This window comes from Taudactylus pleione, unplaced genomic scaffold (assembly GCF_031769625.1).
Source record: "Taudactylus pleione unplaced genomic scaffold, aTauple2 ptg000066l, whole genome shotgun sequence".
NCBI lineage: Eukaryota > Metazoa > Chordata > Amphibia > Anura > Myobatrachidae > Taudactylus > Taudactylus pleione.
Genome location: NW_028284468.1, coordinates 7,869,694 through 7,886,790, shown reverse-complemented (window position 1 = coordinate 7,886,790; position 17,097 = coordinate 7,869,694). Strand labels below are relative to the sequence as shown.

Below are 17,097 nucleotides of genomic sequence, written 5' to 3'. Positions count from 1 at the left end.
GAGCGGCTGTCCGCTCGCAAGTGGGTCGATGTTCTGCACTGAGCATGCGCACGACGGAGGGAGCTCCGTCGTGCGCATGCGCTAGACGCGACGAGCGAAAGAAAGTCCTTCGCTCGTTGTGTCTGATCAAAGGGGGCGTGCTGTCGATGTTGATTGACAGCACGCCCCCTTTGGTGGGCTGTGACGGGGGCGTGCCTCCCCGACGGGGGCGTTCCCACGGGAACGCCTCCCGTCAGAAGCCGGCCCACTGACATCACTAGTGATGTCAGTGGGAGTGATTTTGGCTCTGATAGAGCCAAAATCACTCCGGGGCTTGCGGTTGAAAACCTCAACCACAGGCTCCGGCTCGCAGTTTCGATGGTCGCGATAGTCACGACCATCGCGGCCATCAAACTGCACGCTCGTATAGGCTGTGGGTGATGACCCACAGCTATACGAGCGTCCAGGAGGACGCTCCATTTTTATGGAGGGCGGCCCTCATTCAGAGCGTGCGCTCTGCTCAGAGCGTACGGCTCTGAATGAGGGCCATAGATCCTTTCTTAGCCTTTTAGCTTCCCTGGGGACAGATTCATGGCTCATAAACAAGCATCTTTGTTGGCTTTAACCTTTACAGCTAGATGTGCAGGCCTAGCTCTCATATTTTGTATCCCTGGATGAAACAGACTCCAAGAGGCTATCATGTCATTCTGTATGGATAGCGACTTAGCAGGGCACTTATGTGTCCGGCCTGGTACTCCCCACAAGGCATCACATAGCAAGCACCAGGGGAGCAGCACAGAAGCAGGAAGGAAACACCTTGAGACTTTTCTAGGAGTGGGGTGCCTGCCTAGCTACTATGCAATGTAGAACAAGGTGGCTGGGTGCCACCCCCACAGCCTAGCACCCTGGGTGGAGGTACAAGTTGCACAACACTCATTACGGCTCTGTGTTTGGTAAACTAAAGCATTATCCCTAGTTGCAGTGGTCGAAGTGAAAATTTTGAAATGGGGGTATGGTAATATCAGGGGGGCTTTACTTAGTCAGGGCCAAATCCTGAGTCCCGCTGATATTTCCATACCCCCACTTCCTTCCGTCACAGCACACCTCCTCACAAAACACACAGCACTGCACCTCTCCACATGGCACTGCACCTCTCCACACAGCACTGCACCGCCCCACACAGCACCGCACCACACAGTACCCACACACCACAACTCACCTTGCTGCGCTCCAGTGACCGCTCTCTTCACTCACTCCTCTGCATTTTCAATGTAGCACTGGCCGGGAGCCAATGACAGCTTGCAGACCGGCATCCAATTAGGGGCGACCACACACCACCCCTGATTGGCTGCCGGACCACGGGCTGTGATTGGCATGTGGCCAGTTACAAATGCAATATGCCGCCGGTTGCCACTGATTGATCGCCGGTCTGCGAGCCATGAATGGCTCACGGCCAGAGTTAAATTTAATCAGGCAGCAGCTTGTTGACCGACACTGGGACAGTGACAATCCCAGCGCAGGGTGCCGAAGAGAAGTGCCGGTGTGACATAACGTTTCAGACAGACACACTTCCAGCAGCCGGGTGCAGAAGAGAAGTGCCGGTATGACATAACGTTTCATACCGGCACACTTCCAGCACTGCATAGTTGTCCAAGAGACTAATCTCTGTGTTGTGTCTTGTTTGTCACCCGGCACTTACTGTTCCTTTGAGTAGGAATATCTCTCAGCTGTTTTTCACCTGCAGAAAACCCTTCCGTCTTACCAAGGCCTCTACTATTAGCAGCTGAATCATTGTGGATATGTAGGATTCAGGCATTAATACCAACCATGTCATAGGCTACTCATTGTGTGGTGCAGCCACCAGAAAAGTGTCAGCTAAAAGCATGCCTTTGCAAACAATAATGTGACAGTAACTAAAATAACCATGCACTACAACAGTTCTAAGCAGAGAATTAATGAGTGCATTCTCCTAGCTATAGGTTCAGCCCAAAAAATGGCTACCCCCAGTGTTTACAAATGAATGAACAAGTTAAGTAAACCTTTTATTCATATTATTGCCGATACTTGCGTGGCTCAACCACCTGCCGCACACCACCAAAAAAAAGAAAGTAATTATATGACCGTGTCCTAGAGTGAGAGTTGGGCGAAGTACTGACGAAAATGTATTTAGAGCCAGATTTAAAAAAAAAAAAAGAAGAACTAACTGGTGAAGTACAACTTGGTGACTACTCAAAAACTGTTTTTTTTTTTCATTTCACAGCAGTTCATGTGACTTTGGTTTCCGTTATTTCCTTCCGCAAGACCTAAAATAACCTAAAAGGAAGAAAAAAAACACACTGAGAGCAATTTGCAGTTCTGTTTCAGAACGTACATGTGCCAAGGTGACCACATGTGTACCTCGCTTCTCAGCTATTTTACCAAGTTCCACTTAACATCGTACTGATCCCCACACTGACAGTTGGTCTCTGCCAATATTACATCAACTGGGAGTGAGCGCACTTGTCACCTGCTGGCTTTTATGCTGCCGAGCTTTGCGTGGCTGAACCACCGGGAATTTAAACAAACTATTTACTCTGCAGCTGAATTCCGTACGGAGGCTGTAAGTGTTCTCTGATGAGATCCAATGCACCATGCCAATGACGCCACTTCTCCATTCATATTTGTGGCCCCCAGCTTCTGAAGTTGAACCCAAGATGATGTGCTCTCAGTTATGTGCGGTAAGTCATTCTCTTCTTGTGTCTTTTGGGGTTTTGTAACCCACATGTAAAACCACCCACAAAAAGAAAGAAAGGACTTCTGTGGAACAGGCAGCTTTAGAAGACATTAAAGCCAGTTGTGACTCAAGATCTAGAACAGTGCTGCAATGAATATCAGTCTAGAGTATACAGGGGCGATATATTGTGGGGCATACAAATATATTGTGTGCAAACACCTCTAAATTTGTTCATTTAACTTGAAGTGAAAAGTAAGATGTAACAATATGAAAACAGACATACTACATATGGTAATACAGATATCCATGTGACACTTAATAAAACAATATTTAAGCCACAGTTACATGTAAATAATTAAATATACAGCATTTTTCGATAATGGATTCTTAAATGTGGTCCGTGCACCATTACACAACTGAGAGGGACAAATGAGGATATCTCTATATCAGCTCTCAAAAGTCAGTAATCGTATAAGAATTAGAGACATTTATCAATACTTCTGGGTTCTTATACTTATATTGCCTTTGTCTTTCACTGGTACATGGATTATTTACTTTATTTGGTTGATACCCTCTCCTCATCTTTAAGTCTTTTTTTTTCAAAATTATATCAAATCACTGTATTTTCAGAAATTTCAAAGCTCTTTAATGAATGGTCGTGGTATCATATCTCCAGTAGTGGCTCCACCCTAAGCTAACGCAAGTCTTTGGATCTCTACTAATGCCTAGGTCTCCCATGCTTCTCAAGATTCTTAGGATGTTCCTGGGTCTTCTTTTTGGAAATCTGTTATCCCATACATTTACTATCCTAGAATTTACATTTACGATGTAAATGATTCATCTAAGTAATAAAAATAAGCAAACATAGGGCCTGATTCAGAGCCGTTCGCTATTTGCGGTCATTCGTTCAAAAACAAGGGGTGGCTATTCAAATGATCCGTTCGCAAATTGCAGTCTGTTCACACCTCTAAGTCTGAACGAGCGAGCAAAACATACGCTCGTTTATTTGATAAAAACGCCCCCTGGCCGCTCGCACCATACGTCATGTCCGCTATTTATTAGATTAATCGAGTACATCGTACAGCGTATGAACTGCTCGCTATTCTTGTGGTTGGTTTTTTCAACCGCTATTTTGCGAGCAGTTCTGAGTTAAAAAAAACCAAGTGACGTGGTCAATGACGCTGCTGTATTAATTATGCACACCCTTAAAACGCCCGTTTTGACCTTTAAGCACGCCTGCGTTCGAATTCCACTCCCCCGTTTACAAGCACCTTCCCCTGTTACCACCCACATACGCCTCATTCTGTCACTCAAAATAGCAGGCATTCGCTATATAGCGTACAAACGATTTTCGGCCGCACTGACTGGTTCGCGCATGCGTACTAAAAACCGTACGCATGCGCAGATGTGCGAACATCGCTCAGAACGAGCGTACGGGCCACTAGCGAGCGGCTCTGAATGAGGGCCATAGTTGTTCTTATACAGTAGTATCAGATGTCCTAAAGGACTTTGTGAATGTCAGGTTTCCTGATTTTACCAGTGTTTGGTTTCACAATTATTGAATTGGATGCGAGCGCCGGAGCGAGTGCTTTTTCGCTCGCTCCGGGGCTTGCGCGTGCACACTGCCTAAGAATCGACCCGCTTGTGAGTGCATAGTGCTTGCGAGCGAGTCTGAATCAGGCCCACTATGCTATGTGTACAATATCTCGTTCCGATCCATGTGGGCGCTCGCCAGCGGGTCGATGTTGGCCAAGTGCGCATGCGCACGACGGAGGCGGCTCCGTTGTGCGCTTGAACGAGACCCGAATAACGACGGCCAAGCCGTCATTATGGGTCTCGCACCAAAGGGGGCGTACTGTCGATGGTGATTGACAGCACGCCCCCTTTGGTGGGCGTGCTGGGGGTGTGGCTGACCAGGCGGAGAGGGTTCCCATGGGAACGCCTACCGTCTGGGGCCGGCCCCACTGACATCACTAGTGATGTCAGTGGGAGTGCTTATGGCTCTGATAGATGGGTGGTCACCCACAGCTATGCGAGCGGCCAGGAGGCCACTCTTAAATTCAGAGGGACGGCCCTGATTCAGAGCGAGTGCTCTGTCAGAGCGTCTGGCTCTGAATCAGGGCCTGTGTACCGAGCTTTATACTTTTCTCTATACTGTTTAGCAACTCTCCCATTCGACCATGTAGAACTCCGTTTTATTATTACAGGTTGATGTATACTAGCCGATTTAACTAAAATTATGACCTACGTCTCAGAAACAGTTTGATTAGCGTCTTGATAAAGTAAACTGCAGTATAAAATCCTAATTTTCACTTTGAAACTCTGGAAGCAAATCCCTCTTTGGCCTTTTAAATAAGTTGGGAGATTTGATTCCTCTATTCTCATTTTTGGATAAGGTAATTGATTTCTGCCAAGCTGCCATAGAATAATCCATTATAGAGCTGATTCTGAGGGGTATATTTACTAGTGTGGGTTTACAAAAGTGGAGGTGTTGCCCTAAGCAACCAATCAGATTCTACTTATCATTTATCTAGTACCTTCTAGAAAATAATATATAGAATCTGATTGGTTGCTATGGGCAACATCTCCACTTTTGTTGTAAACTGCGTTGATGCGTCGTGGAAACTGTTGTACGGAAATTCAACTGCATTTCAGATGGATCATGTACACTGGGATCGGTATTCAATCCTGACACCAGAAGACCGGCTCCAGTGAGGATCCCAATTGGGAAGTAAAGTAAGTATCCCTAACCCTCTCCCCCCCCTAACCCTCCCTTAGGGGTGCCTAACCCTAACCTTCCTCCCTAGTGCCTAACCCTAAACCCCCCCTAAATGTGTCTAAACCTAAACCCCCCGTCCACTGCAGCCTAAACCTAAGTCTCCCAGGGCGTGCCTAACCCTAACCCCCCTCGCCCTAGCCTAACCCTAACCCTCCCGGGAGGGGTGCCTAACCCTAAGTCCCCCTTGGGAGCCCCTAACCTAACCCTGACCCCGCGGATGTCCGCGCCCTCCGCCCGGCTTACCGTCGTTCAGTATGCCGGGCGTCAGGTTCCCGACATAGGGATAATAATAGGCGTCAGGATTTCAACACCTATCATTAGTCCCCTGTTGGGATTGCACAGTCGGGAAGCCGGTGGTCGGCATTTCGACCGTCGGCTTCCTGACTGCATCCCTGCACACTAGGCATGGGGCTGGCAAAGATTCAGATACTAATAAAGACGGCAGCATACATGGAGGCTAACACAGTGGGCTGATTCAGACCCGGATGCTATTCGCGGCCGCTCGCTGGCTAAAAGGGGCCGGCTATTTAAATCATGTGCTCGCACTGCGTCGCGTAAAGTTGCCCACTAAGTAATAGCGAGCGGCCGCACTATGCGCTCGCACCTGTATGAAGACGCCCCTCGCAACACACGTCATCTACGGCAGTTGTAGGATTAATCGGGAACATCGAGAGCCATCGGAGCTGCTCGCAGCGCTTGTTGCAGCCTTTTCCCACCACAACATTGCGAGAAGTTCAGGCTAAAATACAACCCAGTCACGTGTGTACTGACGCTGCTTTGCTAATTACGCACACCCATTAAACGCCGTTCTGTCGTCGGGCATGCCTGCGTTCGCACATCCACTCCCCTGTTTACAAGCACCTTCCCCTGTTACCACCCACAAAAGGCACTATCTGTCACTCAAAATAGCAGCCCGACTGCAGGCTACAGGCGAGCACTTTCCATCGCAATGACTGGTTCGCGCACGCGCATTGCGACTCATACGCATGCGCAGATTGAGAAAAATTGCTCAATGACAGCGAGCGCAGCATAGCATCCGGGTCTGAATCAGGCTTTGTGAGCAGGAAAGACTTAGCGCATGCAGTTGCTCAGACTTCCGACATACTAAGGAGGGTTGTTGCAGCCACACAAAAAAACAATTGCGGATGCGTCTGACTCAAATCAGCCTCCATGGGCTTGATACAGAGGTGAACACTAATGCAGCCGCAACTGTGACTTTTTACGCAGCACGACTGCGCCTTTATGCTAATGATGCAGCCAGTGGTATTCGTACAGAGACACCCACTGCCGCATTGCCTATTAAGACGCACCATCAGTCGCACATCTGTCACAACGACGAACTCTGCACCAGTTCTATGGAGGTGCAGAATGTTTGTCGGAACATGCCTGCTGAAATCAGTACAACTGCAGAAAAAGTCGCAGTCGCTGCCCGCGACATGCTCGCTTCAGACTAGCCACTCCCCTGTTGCCACCTAAGAATGCCCACCGAGATTGCATTTCTCTGCATTCAAATTACTTCTGAATCCCCCAGCGGTAACCATAGGGACACATTTGCAGTGAGACTCGGATGCATGCACAGGCTGAAAACGCAGCATCGGTCAAAGATCATTAAATGATTGCAGTGTGCGTGCGCAAACCAGATGCTGTGGTCTGGTCTGCGATCACAGAGGCTACGCAGACCCATGGCAGAGTGATTGACAGGAAGTGCCATTTATGGGTGGTGACGGGGGAGGGGTGGTTGGCCGAACGCAGGCGTGCCAGTGCATTTCAGCGGCGTTGCAGGGGTGTGCATAAATTATCCACTGCATTACCATACACAGCCTGAGGCCTCATAGCGTGCGCTGAAGTTAGCAGTTCCTGAGTGAGGTCTGAGGTCGGACTGTGAATGGGTCCGATGTTACTCGATGTTACCGATTGTTTCGCTATGTTGACAAATTATACGGATGTGAGTAAGAGGAAGTGGGCGTCTTTATGTCAGGTTGCGATCGCAATGCAAATGCAATCATTTACATATCACCGCTGATATTAGCAACTGCGTTGCGTGCGTATAAGCAGAATAGCGATCCTTGCTGAATCAGGCCCACAAACAGGCCGTCGGAACTGGGATGCCAGAACCATTTTTACTCCATACAGGATTGCAATTGCAGTCTGCGACATGCCCCCAAAGCGGTCACGACATGCCTGCGTCTGAGCCACCACTCTCCTGTAACCTCCCACAAATGCGCCCAGACTGTCAAACACACTGCGTTCAAATCCTTGCTATGACCGCCATCAGTCCCAAAACTCATACGCATGTGCAGACCACCGATAATCACTCAACTGGAAAAAAAATCGCCATTGGGTCCTTCTCTGAATCAGGCCCACAAACATAAGCAGGTAAGAGCCAATCAGTTGAGTAGTGGCAGACACCATATCTCTCTCTGCAGAGCAAAGTACTCCAATAAAATGCATTTACCGCTGCGCGTGCCAATGCCTAAGAGTCACGGATGTATTGCGGGTATGGTGGTGCCATGGACACTCAGATATTTTGCACCTACCATTGGCAATGTCTGATGGTCCGGCCAAAGGTACGCCGATAGTATGTCTTTGTACACACATCTGCGGATTTGCATCGCAGCCAGCGGGCATCTCATGAGAACGCCCATCAGCCGCAGCAATACTATAATAAAGTCGCAGCTGCTACTGCAATTGAATCCACCTCTGAAACAACCCCATAATCTCGCTCCACAAATGAACATTTCTACAGTGCACTCGGCCTAATTCAGAGACGTGCGCTGTGCCAATGTCTTTGCAAATTAGCAATTATTGATAAACTGCGCACGTGTCTGAGCCGCACTGCGCATGTGTGTCTATTACCATATTCGCAAGCAGTGACATTTTACTCACAGAGTTATTGACAGTTAAGGGGTGTTTGTGGTAGGTAACAGGGTGTTCCGCCAAAAACACCGGCGCGTCACTACCATTTTCTATGATCTCGTATGCACAAAACATGACTCTGGCATCTCAGTTCAGGCGGCCATTCTACGCGATGTTACACAGGAGGCTGATTATCAAAGGATCTGTGGCCCTCATTCAGAGCCGCTCGCTAGTGGCCGTACGCTCGTTCCGAGCGATGTTCGCACATCTGCGCATGCGTACGGTTTTTAGTACGCATGCGCGAACCAGTCAGTGCGGCCGAAAATCGTTTGTACGCTATATAGCGAGTGCCTGCTATTTTGAGTGACAGAATGAGGCGTATGTGGGTGGTAACAGGGGAAGGTGCTTGTAAACGGGGGAGTGGAATTCGAACGCAGGCGTGCTTAAAGGTCAAAATGGGCATTTTAAGGGAGTGCATAATTAATACAGCAGCGTCATTGACCACGTCACTTGGTTTTTTTTAACTCAGAACTGCTCGCAAAATAGCGGTTGAAAAAACCAACCACAAGAATAGCGAGCAGTTCATACGCTGTACGATGTACTCGATTAATCTAATAAATAGCGGACATGACGTATGGTGCGAACGGCCAGGGGGCGTTTTTAACAAATAAACGAGCGTATGTTTTGCACGCTCGTTCAGACTTAGAGGTGTGAACAGACTGCAATTTGCGAACGGATCATTTGAATAGCCACCCCTTGTTTTTGAACGAACGACCGCAAATAGCGAACAGCTCTGAATCAGGCCCTGTGTATGCAGCTGAGTATTAGTACGGAGCTACTTGGATTTGCGATGGCACCTGTGGGCGTCTCAATACAAATCCTGGCATCTGCGAAATTTGCATATTTTCACACATCCTCTGCGTACAAATCCGCAGCAGTGACAGCAATACGGTATTTCTCTGAATCAGGCACACTGAACCGGATCATCAATTATGCAACCTAGGCTCCAGCCTATGATTCACTAATCCATGTCATATGGCTCAAATTAGTATCTTACCTAGGGCTCCTTGAGATCTTAAGACAGGCTCTACTTGAAAAGTCATTACTCTGCCCAACTGTTCCCTTCTGCCTGCTCAAACTTCAACTCCTACTCATATGCTGCCATCCTGCTCAGTAACGCCATGCACCACAGCAGAAATCCGGGTGCACCTATGCACATGGGGGCACACAGCGGGTCCTAAACTGCTTTTGCACTGCACAGCTGATGTGTGGCACTTTGGGCCTGATTCAGACCCGCTCACTATCTTCGTACGCTCGCTGCCTGCGTTCGCATCTCCAACCCCCCCATTACTACCCACAAAGGGCCTCTCCTGTCACTCATTACCCTGGGCTGCCTTTGCTGGGTGAGAGGGTTGCGATCGCAGTGTGTAGTTCGCGCATGCGCAGAACGAAGCGTGCGCATGCTTGTACGCAGAACATCGGGCCGCTTGCGAAAGCACAGCTCGAGCGAGCGGCTCTGATTCAGGCCTTTTGTACATTAACTTAGCTTTTCTTTTACTTAATACTTTAAAGATAACAAAATTACCATAAAATAAATATGGATGGTATGGAATGTATACTGCCTAATTGCTGACTTAAAGCAAGGTATTATATTTTACACATTAATAGGTGTAGGCAGTAGGGGATGTAAAGTAATTATAATGTATCCAAAATGAATGCCAACTGGGAGTGAAAATCACACTGATTGCCTGATAATAAAGAGGAGAAATATGTTAATGTCAGACTGACTTCCTGATTGATACATCAGAAATAATAACTGCTCATTGTCCCCTTGTGCTTTATCAGGACACCTACTGATGATATGGCCATTGTGTCCTACTGGTACTCTCTGGGCTGCATGTACCTGATATTACACTGGAGAAACACTGCTGATGGAGCAAAGCGATTCTCACAAAGCGGCTGCCAGCTGGTGAGTAGGCCGCACGGTACACTGGCATCATACCTCTGGTAACTGGCATGGCAGTTCCTTGTTCCTATACATTACAGCTACAGAAATGATGAGCTATGCTACCCCAGGTCTATAACAACAATAAAGAGAAGCATTAGCCTCCTTGGCAAAGGCTAGTTTGCATGTGACATTAGTCCAGTAGTAGTACTGACACCTAGGGTTCCTGTCCACTCCTTTTTCTGTATTCTGTGGCAGATATTCTCTAGGGGTGCTGGCAATATATAAATTATTTTTGGCGCCCGTAAATCACAAAATGCCAAATCCCTTTTATGTGCCTCATAGGCAGGGCCGGATTTCCCATAAGGCAACCTAGCCGGTGGGTCCCAAGGGGCCCGTGGACGGGCTCCTTTGCCCTAAAAAAATCTGTCTGGTCAACACTCTCCCGGAGAAGCAGTGCGCAAGTACCGCGTGACGTCATGACGTCACGCGGACCAGCCCACTTCCCCAGAGTCCCGCTGCAGCACTGCGGTCTGCAGTGCACTGTCTGTCACAGACTGTGTGTATAGGACGGAGAAAAGGAGGGTCATCATCCATGGCCCGCCGCCCAGCCCCATAAAGTCCAGCCAGCTTCATTGCCACCTCAGCACAGCAGCCTCTGCCAGACTTGCCAGGGCCGCCGTCAGGGGGAGACTGGCAGGACTGGAGTCCCGGGTCCCATAATCCATCCCGCTGATCATCCGCCTGTTCGCTAACCATCCTGCCTATCCGCCTGCATATCATCGTGACCTGCTGCCCGGCACTCGTGTGCTGCTGGAATTTTTTCATTCAGAGACCGGGCCGGCGCTCGTGATGTCACTCCGTGCCACCGAGAGGAGCCATATAGCTGTCGCATTATAGGAGCAATAACAAGAAGGTAAGTGTGGGGACTGGGAAAGATCACTGGCGTTTCACACAGAAAGGGGGCTGGCAGAGGACACCGAAGGAGGGGGGGGGGCTGGCAGGGAACACAAGGAGGGGGTTGGCAGAGGACACAGATGAGGGGGCTGAGAGGGAACACAAGGAGGAGGCTGGCAGGGGATATGGAAGGGGGGAGCTGGCAGGGGACACAGAAGGGAGGGGCTGGCAGGGGACACAGAAGGGGGGAGCTGGCAGAGGACACAGAAGGGGGAGCTGGCAAAGGACACAGAAGGGAGGGGCTGGCAGGGGACACAGAAGGGAGGGGCTGGCAGGGGACACAGATGGGGGGAGCTGGCAGAGGACACAGAGGGGGGACTGGTAGGGGACACAAAGGGAGGGGCTGGCAGGGGACACAGAAGGGAGGGGTTGGTAGGGGACACAGAAGGGGGGCTGGCAGGGGACACAGAAAGGAAGGGCAGCCAGGGGACACAGAAGGGGGGAGCTGGCAGAGGACACAGAAGGGGGACTGGTAGGGGATACAGAAGGGGGGCTGGCAGGGACACAGAAGGGGGACTGGTAGGGGACACAGAAGGGGGGATGGCAGGGGACACAGAAGGGAGGGGCAGGCAGGGGACACAGAATGGAGGGGCTGGCAGAAGACACAGAAGGGGGAGCTGGCTGAGGACACAGAAGGGGGGCTGGCAGGGGACACAGAAGGGGGGGCTGGCAGGGGGGACACAGAAGGAGGGGGTCTGGCAATGGGAACTCGAGAGAGACTGCTAGTGCTGGAGTTGCAGAGCAGAGGCACAGACTGGATGAATTTAAGTGAGACAGTGAGGATCCGGCTCACAGTGGAGCACAGGCTGTGCTGCACAGCACAGTGTATGTAATGGGGAGAGGGCCATCCACCTTGATAGTACTAAGAGGTGAAATCTTAGGGTTAAGGTTTTAGGGTTAGTTTAGTTGTTTAGGTTAAGGTATTAGGGAAAACAGTTTGAGTGAGGAGGGCCCCAAACAGGTATCTTGCATAGGGCCCCATGAGACCTAAATCCGGCTCTGCTCATAGGTAATGAAATGTGTTTTCCCCAAAGATCCATTGCGTTATTCTTTTACAAATAACATACTATTATTAATGTATTGTAACATTTGTTACATTATTTAGGGCTCTATTTACTACAATCCGCATTGGTAATGCAGATTGTAGTGTGATATTACCGAGTGAATTCGCATTGCGAATTCAGGCAATATCACAGGGATTTATCATGGGGGGGTGGTTGGCGAAACGCAGGCGTGCCAATGTGTTCAAACGCCATTACATGGGCGTGCATAAATGATTCACTGCGATACCATACGCAGCTTGAGTACAAATAGTGGGCCTGATTCAGACCTGGTCGCAAGCGCTGAACGCTCGCAACCAGGTCGATGTTTGCCCACTGGACATGCGCTCGAAGGAGCCGGCTCCGTAGTGCACATGCGCGAGACCAGGCTAGCGACCGGTGCTCCATCGCTCCAGGTCTTGCACCAAAGGGAGCGAGCTGTCGATGGTGATTGACAGCTCGCCCCGTTTGGTAGGCGGGCAGGGGGGGTGGCTGGCCAAACGGAGGAGTTCCCGAAGGAACGCCTGCTGTTTGGGGGCGGCCCCACTGACATCACCAGTGATGTCAGTGGGAGAGCTTCCGGCTCTATTAGAGCCAGAAGCTCTCTGGGGCTTGCGGCCACGAGACCCTACCACAAGGGTCTCGTCGCAAGTCCGATGGTCGCGATGGTCTTGACCATCGCGACCATCAACCTGGCCGCTCGCAATAGCTGCAATAGCGTCCGTCTCTGAATCAGGCCCAGTGTGCGATGAAGTTAGCAATTCATGAGTAAGGTCAGAGCTTGTGCAAGTGTCCGTGAGGCTGTGATTGTACTCGATGTTACCGATGGTTTTGCAGTGTTGCTAAAGATTACGGATGTGTGTAAGGTAAAGTTGGCGTCCTTATTTAGTGCTGCGATGGCATAGCGATTGCCATGGATTACTATCGCAGTTGAATTGCGTGCGTAATTGCTATTGCAATCGCAGTTGCAATCAGTAGTGAATCAGGTCCAGAGTCCAGTGTCTACTGAGCTGCCAGGTAGGGAGAAGAAGGGCCCCGGATGAAGACTTCACACGGGCCCCTTCCTTTTAATATACCCCTGGCAGAGCCCTCCACCCTTTACTCTCCTTGTTTCCAATGTTTCCCTACTCCCAGTCAGCAGCTCTGATCCTGTCTGTCTGCTCTCCCAGGGCACTGGGCCATTGGCTGCTTTGTCATTATCTGTCACTCACATAGTTGTATAGAAATCTCACTGCTTAATGTGCATTGCCTTTCTTTACCTGGTTCTGGGATATGATAGTGCTATCTTCATTAATGGTTCCACTTAAGATAAATTTGTCGAGCACAACTTTTTAACAATGACATTTCTTTATGTATGTCTCCTATAACTCTATTTACTTAGTTTTTTTAACTACTGTACTTTTTTATTGCTCCTTTATGACTTGGTTCCTCTAACCTTCTTTCCTAATTTAACATGTTTTTCCTGCATTAGTTTTCCAGAGTGGCGGATTGCAGATATTTAGAACTTTCCTCGGTTCCCCAAGATCTTCCTTCTAATATTCAAGAACTGCTACTAGATTACAACCACATCGGAAGTCTGAGTAAAAATTCTATGCTGCGATATCATGACCTGATCAACTTGAGCTTTAGATCCAACAGTTTGGGTTTTATAGCTTTGGAAGTTTTCCAGGGCACAAAGAAGCTGGAGTCACTATCACTACATGATAATACTATTTCTACTAACTACACATTGGTCTCCATGGGCTTAAAGTCTGCCTCATCCCTTAGGTGGCTGGATATGTCTGGAAATAATTTTTCTGGGGACATGGTGACTATTCTTCTTAGGAATATGACATCACTAGAATACCTCAATCTGGACTACAATGTTGTTATGCGTTTGGACAGTTCTGTCTTTGAGGGCCTCACTTACTTGAAGGAGTTGAGCCTTCAGTGGAATTACATTTATGAGATTGAAGGGGGCACATTTGAAGGCCTGGTAAACCTGAAGACTCTGAATCTTGCTTTTAACCTATTGCCATGTATTGAGAATTTTGGTCTGACGCAGCTTCAAGTGCTTAATGTCAGCTTTAACCACATTGAATGGTTCTTGTCACAAGAACTTGATTTTGACTTCCAGCTAGAGAAATTGGACATCTCTCACAACCAATTGTTATTCTTTCCACTCTTGCCAAAGCGCCATCGTCTGTACTCACTGCTGCTGTCTGACAACAGTATGAAGTTCTACGACAATCTTATGGATGATAACTCTTCCTATGTGGATTTCCTCATAACAGAAAACAACACAACCAATGTTACCACTGTTAACTTATGGGAGGGTTCCATCCCAAGCAATCTCTCCACATTGCATGTTATGGATATGAGTAGAAACCAGTTTGATTACTTCCCAGATGGCTTTCTTGCTGTAATGACTTCTTTGTCCTATTTGAAGCTCAGCTGGAACTGTTTAGAGACATTTGACTTGTCATATGGCCATATTACAAATGCTCTCAATACGCTGGACCTCAGTAATAATAAACTTTCAGAGCTGGAAATGAACAACAGTTCCCAGAGATTTCAGCATTTAAATTACCTTAACCTGAGCCACAACAGACTACAGGAGCTGCCCAAAAACATTTTCAGCCCCATGGAAAGACTTAGCACCCTGGACCTGAGCCATAATCTGTTTCGCCTGTGTTCTCATCCAGGCAATGCTGCAGCTCATCAGGGGTGTGTGGACCTCAGGAACCTAGTGTCACTTAGATACCTCTGGATATCAGACAGTGGGCTAAAATTAGACAATGAAGATGTTTTCCAAGGAACTCCACTCACACTCTTGGACATTTCCTACAACCAGCTGAAAGGTCTGCACTTTTTGTCTGACACTACCAGAACGCTAAAATCTCTCTCTCTTCGAAATAGCTTATATTTTGTTGGCAGTGTTGATTTTTCTGTATTCCAGAGCTTGACTGTCCTTGATCTATCCGAAAACAATCTCACTACATTCCCTGCATCATTGACTGATCTGAGTCTTCAGTATCTGGATGTCCATAAAAACAAACTGACTTCAATACCCTTGTACAGTACCAACCTGCCGCTTACAATGAACCTTAACACCATTTACTTAAGTAACAATCCATTTGATTGTTGTACATTGAGCTGGTACAACATACTAATTACATTGAGTACCATCAGCATCCCTGATCACCAGCAGGTGACTTGTAATTTCTCATCCAACTACATGTCCGTGCACAAGCTTTCTGAGTCTGTTCTTCCAAGCTGCCGTTGGAGAACTGGCGGCACTTTGCTGTCATTGCTGCTTACTTTGCCCACTTGTATAACACTGTTGGTGGCTCTTCTCCTTTTGTTTTTTACATTTAAACAGAAATTACTACAATTGTTCAAACAATGTTTTATGACATCCACCAGCTACTGAGAAATTCCATTTGTGCAAGGTGTTTCCTAAGCTGCATACACACGTAAAGATTTTCTGTCCAACCATCCAACTAGTTTATTGGTTGGAATGAAAATCTGGTAACGTATGGGAGTAAATTATGATCAGCAATTTGCACCTAAATGCCAGAAAACAGATGGAAATGGTCGTCAGACAAGTTTGTTAAATGTTTGATCTAAACAATTTGTTCAAACAACAGTATTTGCCCATTTTCCGGCGTTTGGGAGCAAATTGCTGATTGTCATTTGCTTTCATACGTTACCAGATTTTCATTCCAACCAATCAACTAGTTCGATGGTGGATAGAAAATCTTTACGTGTGTATGCAGCTTTAGATGAGTGGTGGTAGAAATACTGAGCGCTACAAATGAGGCTTGAGCCATCCTTGTTCTTGTTTTGCACCCCTCTGTGTAGTAACATGAAGGTGCATCGCCGAAAATATTTTGAGTGTAAAATACAATTAAATAGAACCTTTGTTAAAGAAGGCATAGTTTTAAATAAATAAAATATACCCTAATTCTATATATGGCTATGTTCACTTTTGTAGTAAATTAAAATTCTGAAAAATATTAATAGACAAATAAAATATCCTACAAAGAGAATCTCAGTTGTCTCCACAATCGAACTGATTTACACTAGTGGGAACTATCATACAGTATACAGAGGTAATGCAATGGAATAGCCCTCCCCAATGGCCAGTTTATCACAATAATTGTAGACCTGTTTGTATTCACCAAAATTTGTTCTGCTCAGGTAGAAGAGTTTTGCAAAGATATCTTGTTTATAGAGGAAAGAACTGTTCAATTTAATGTGTTCTAATCAGGTTAACAAGATTGAGTTGATGTGGTTTTCTGGTTCAATCCTGAGTAGGAGCTAAAATTTTAAAGATGGCTAAACCTTGGTCAGCATTCTTAATAATGACATTTAATTAAGAACATATTTTGTTCTTGGTTTATCTTCTGCATTAAAAGCAAAAATAGTATTATATCTTGTGCATTGACTCTCATTGCTGATTTAAAGGATAAATCCATTCATGATCAAGGCACTATGGTGGCGATTCTAATCAACGGGAATTGAGTAGCGCCAAGAGCGAGCTCTGGGAGCTATTCAATTCGGTGTGCTGTGTGGTCGGAGAATGCCGGTTATCGTGGTCATCGCGCCTTAACAAGGATGTTAAGGCGCGGTAACCGTTATTTTCTGACAAAAGTGCTGGGCGCGCGGCTGTTAGCGCTGCGCTATGCAGAAAAACAGCCATGCACCCGGCACTTTGGTCGGAGTTCTCTTCGCATCCCCAGGGGGGCACAAGAAGAAATCCTTAGTGCGCCCAAAGAGCGCGGTGTATTGAATAGCTTCGGGAGTATTCAATAGCACGTTGAATTGAATTGCCCCCTATATGTGT

At 47.6% G+C, this 17,097-nt stretch overlaps 1 protein-coding gene across 1 annotated transcript; it reads left to right on the top strand.

Annotated features, from left to right (window-relative positions):
- Positions 1-2,382: 2,382 nt before the first annotated feature.
- Positions 2,383-16,584, top strand: NRROS (negative regulator of reactive oxygen species). The gene is made up of 3 exons (XM_088466848.1): positions 2,383-2,696; positions 10,173-10,296; positions 13,741-16,584. Exons 2-3 carry the CDS (start codon positions 10,189-10,191, stop codon positions 15,679-15,681), a joined length of 2,049 nt encoding a protein of 682 aa, XP_088322974.1. The 5' UTR covers positions 2,383-2,696; positions 10,173-10,188; the 3' UTR covers positions 15,682-16,584.
- The last annotated feature ends 513 nt before the right edge of the window (positions 16,585-17,097 follow it).

Bases quoted from the DNA above. Each gene is read 5' to 3' on its own strand.
- NRROS (XM_088466848.1), top strand. From the start codon at position 10,189: ATGGCCATTGTGTCCTACTGGTACTCTCTGGGCTGCATGTACCTGATA. The intron at 10,297-13,740 runs GTGAGTAGGCCG...TTCCTGCATTAG, and splicing joins CACAAAGCGGCTGCCAGCTG to TTTTCCAGAGTGGCGGATTG.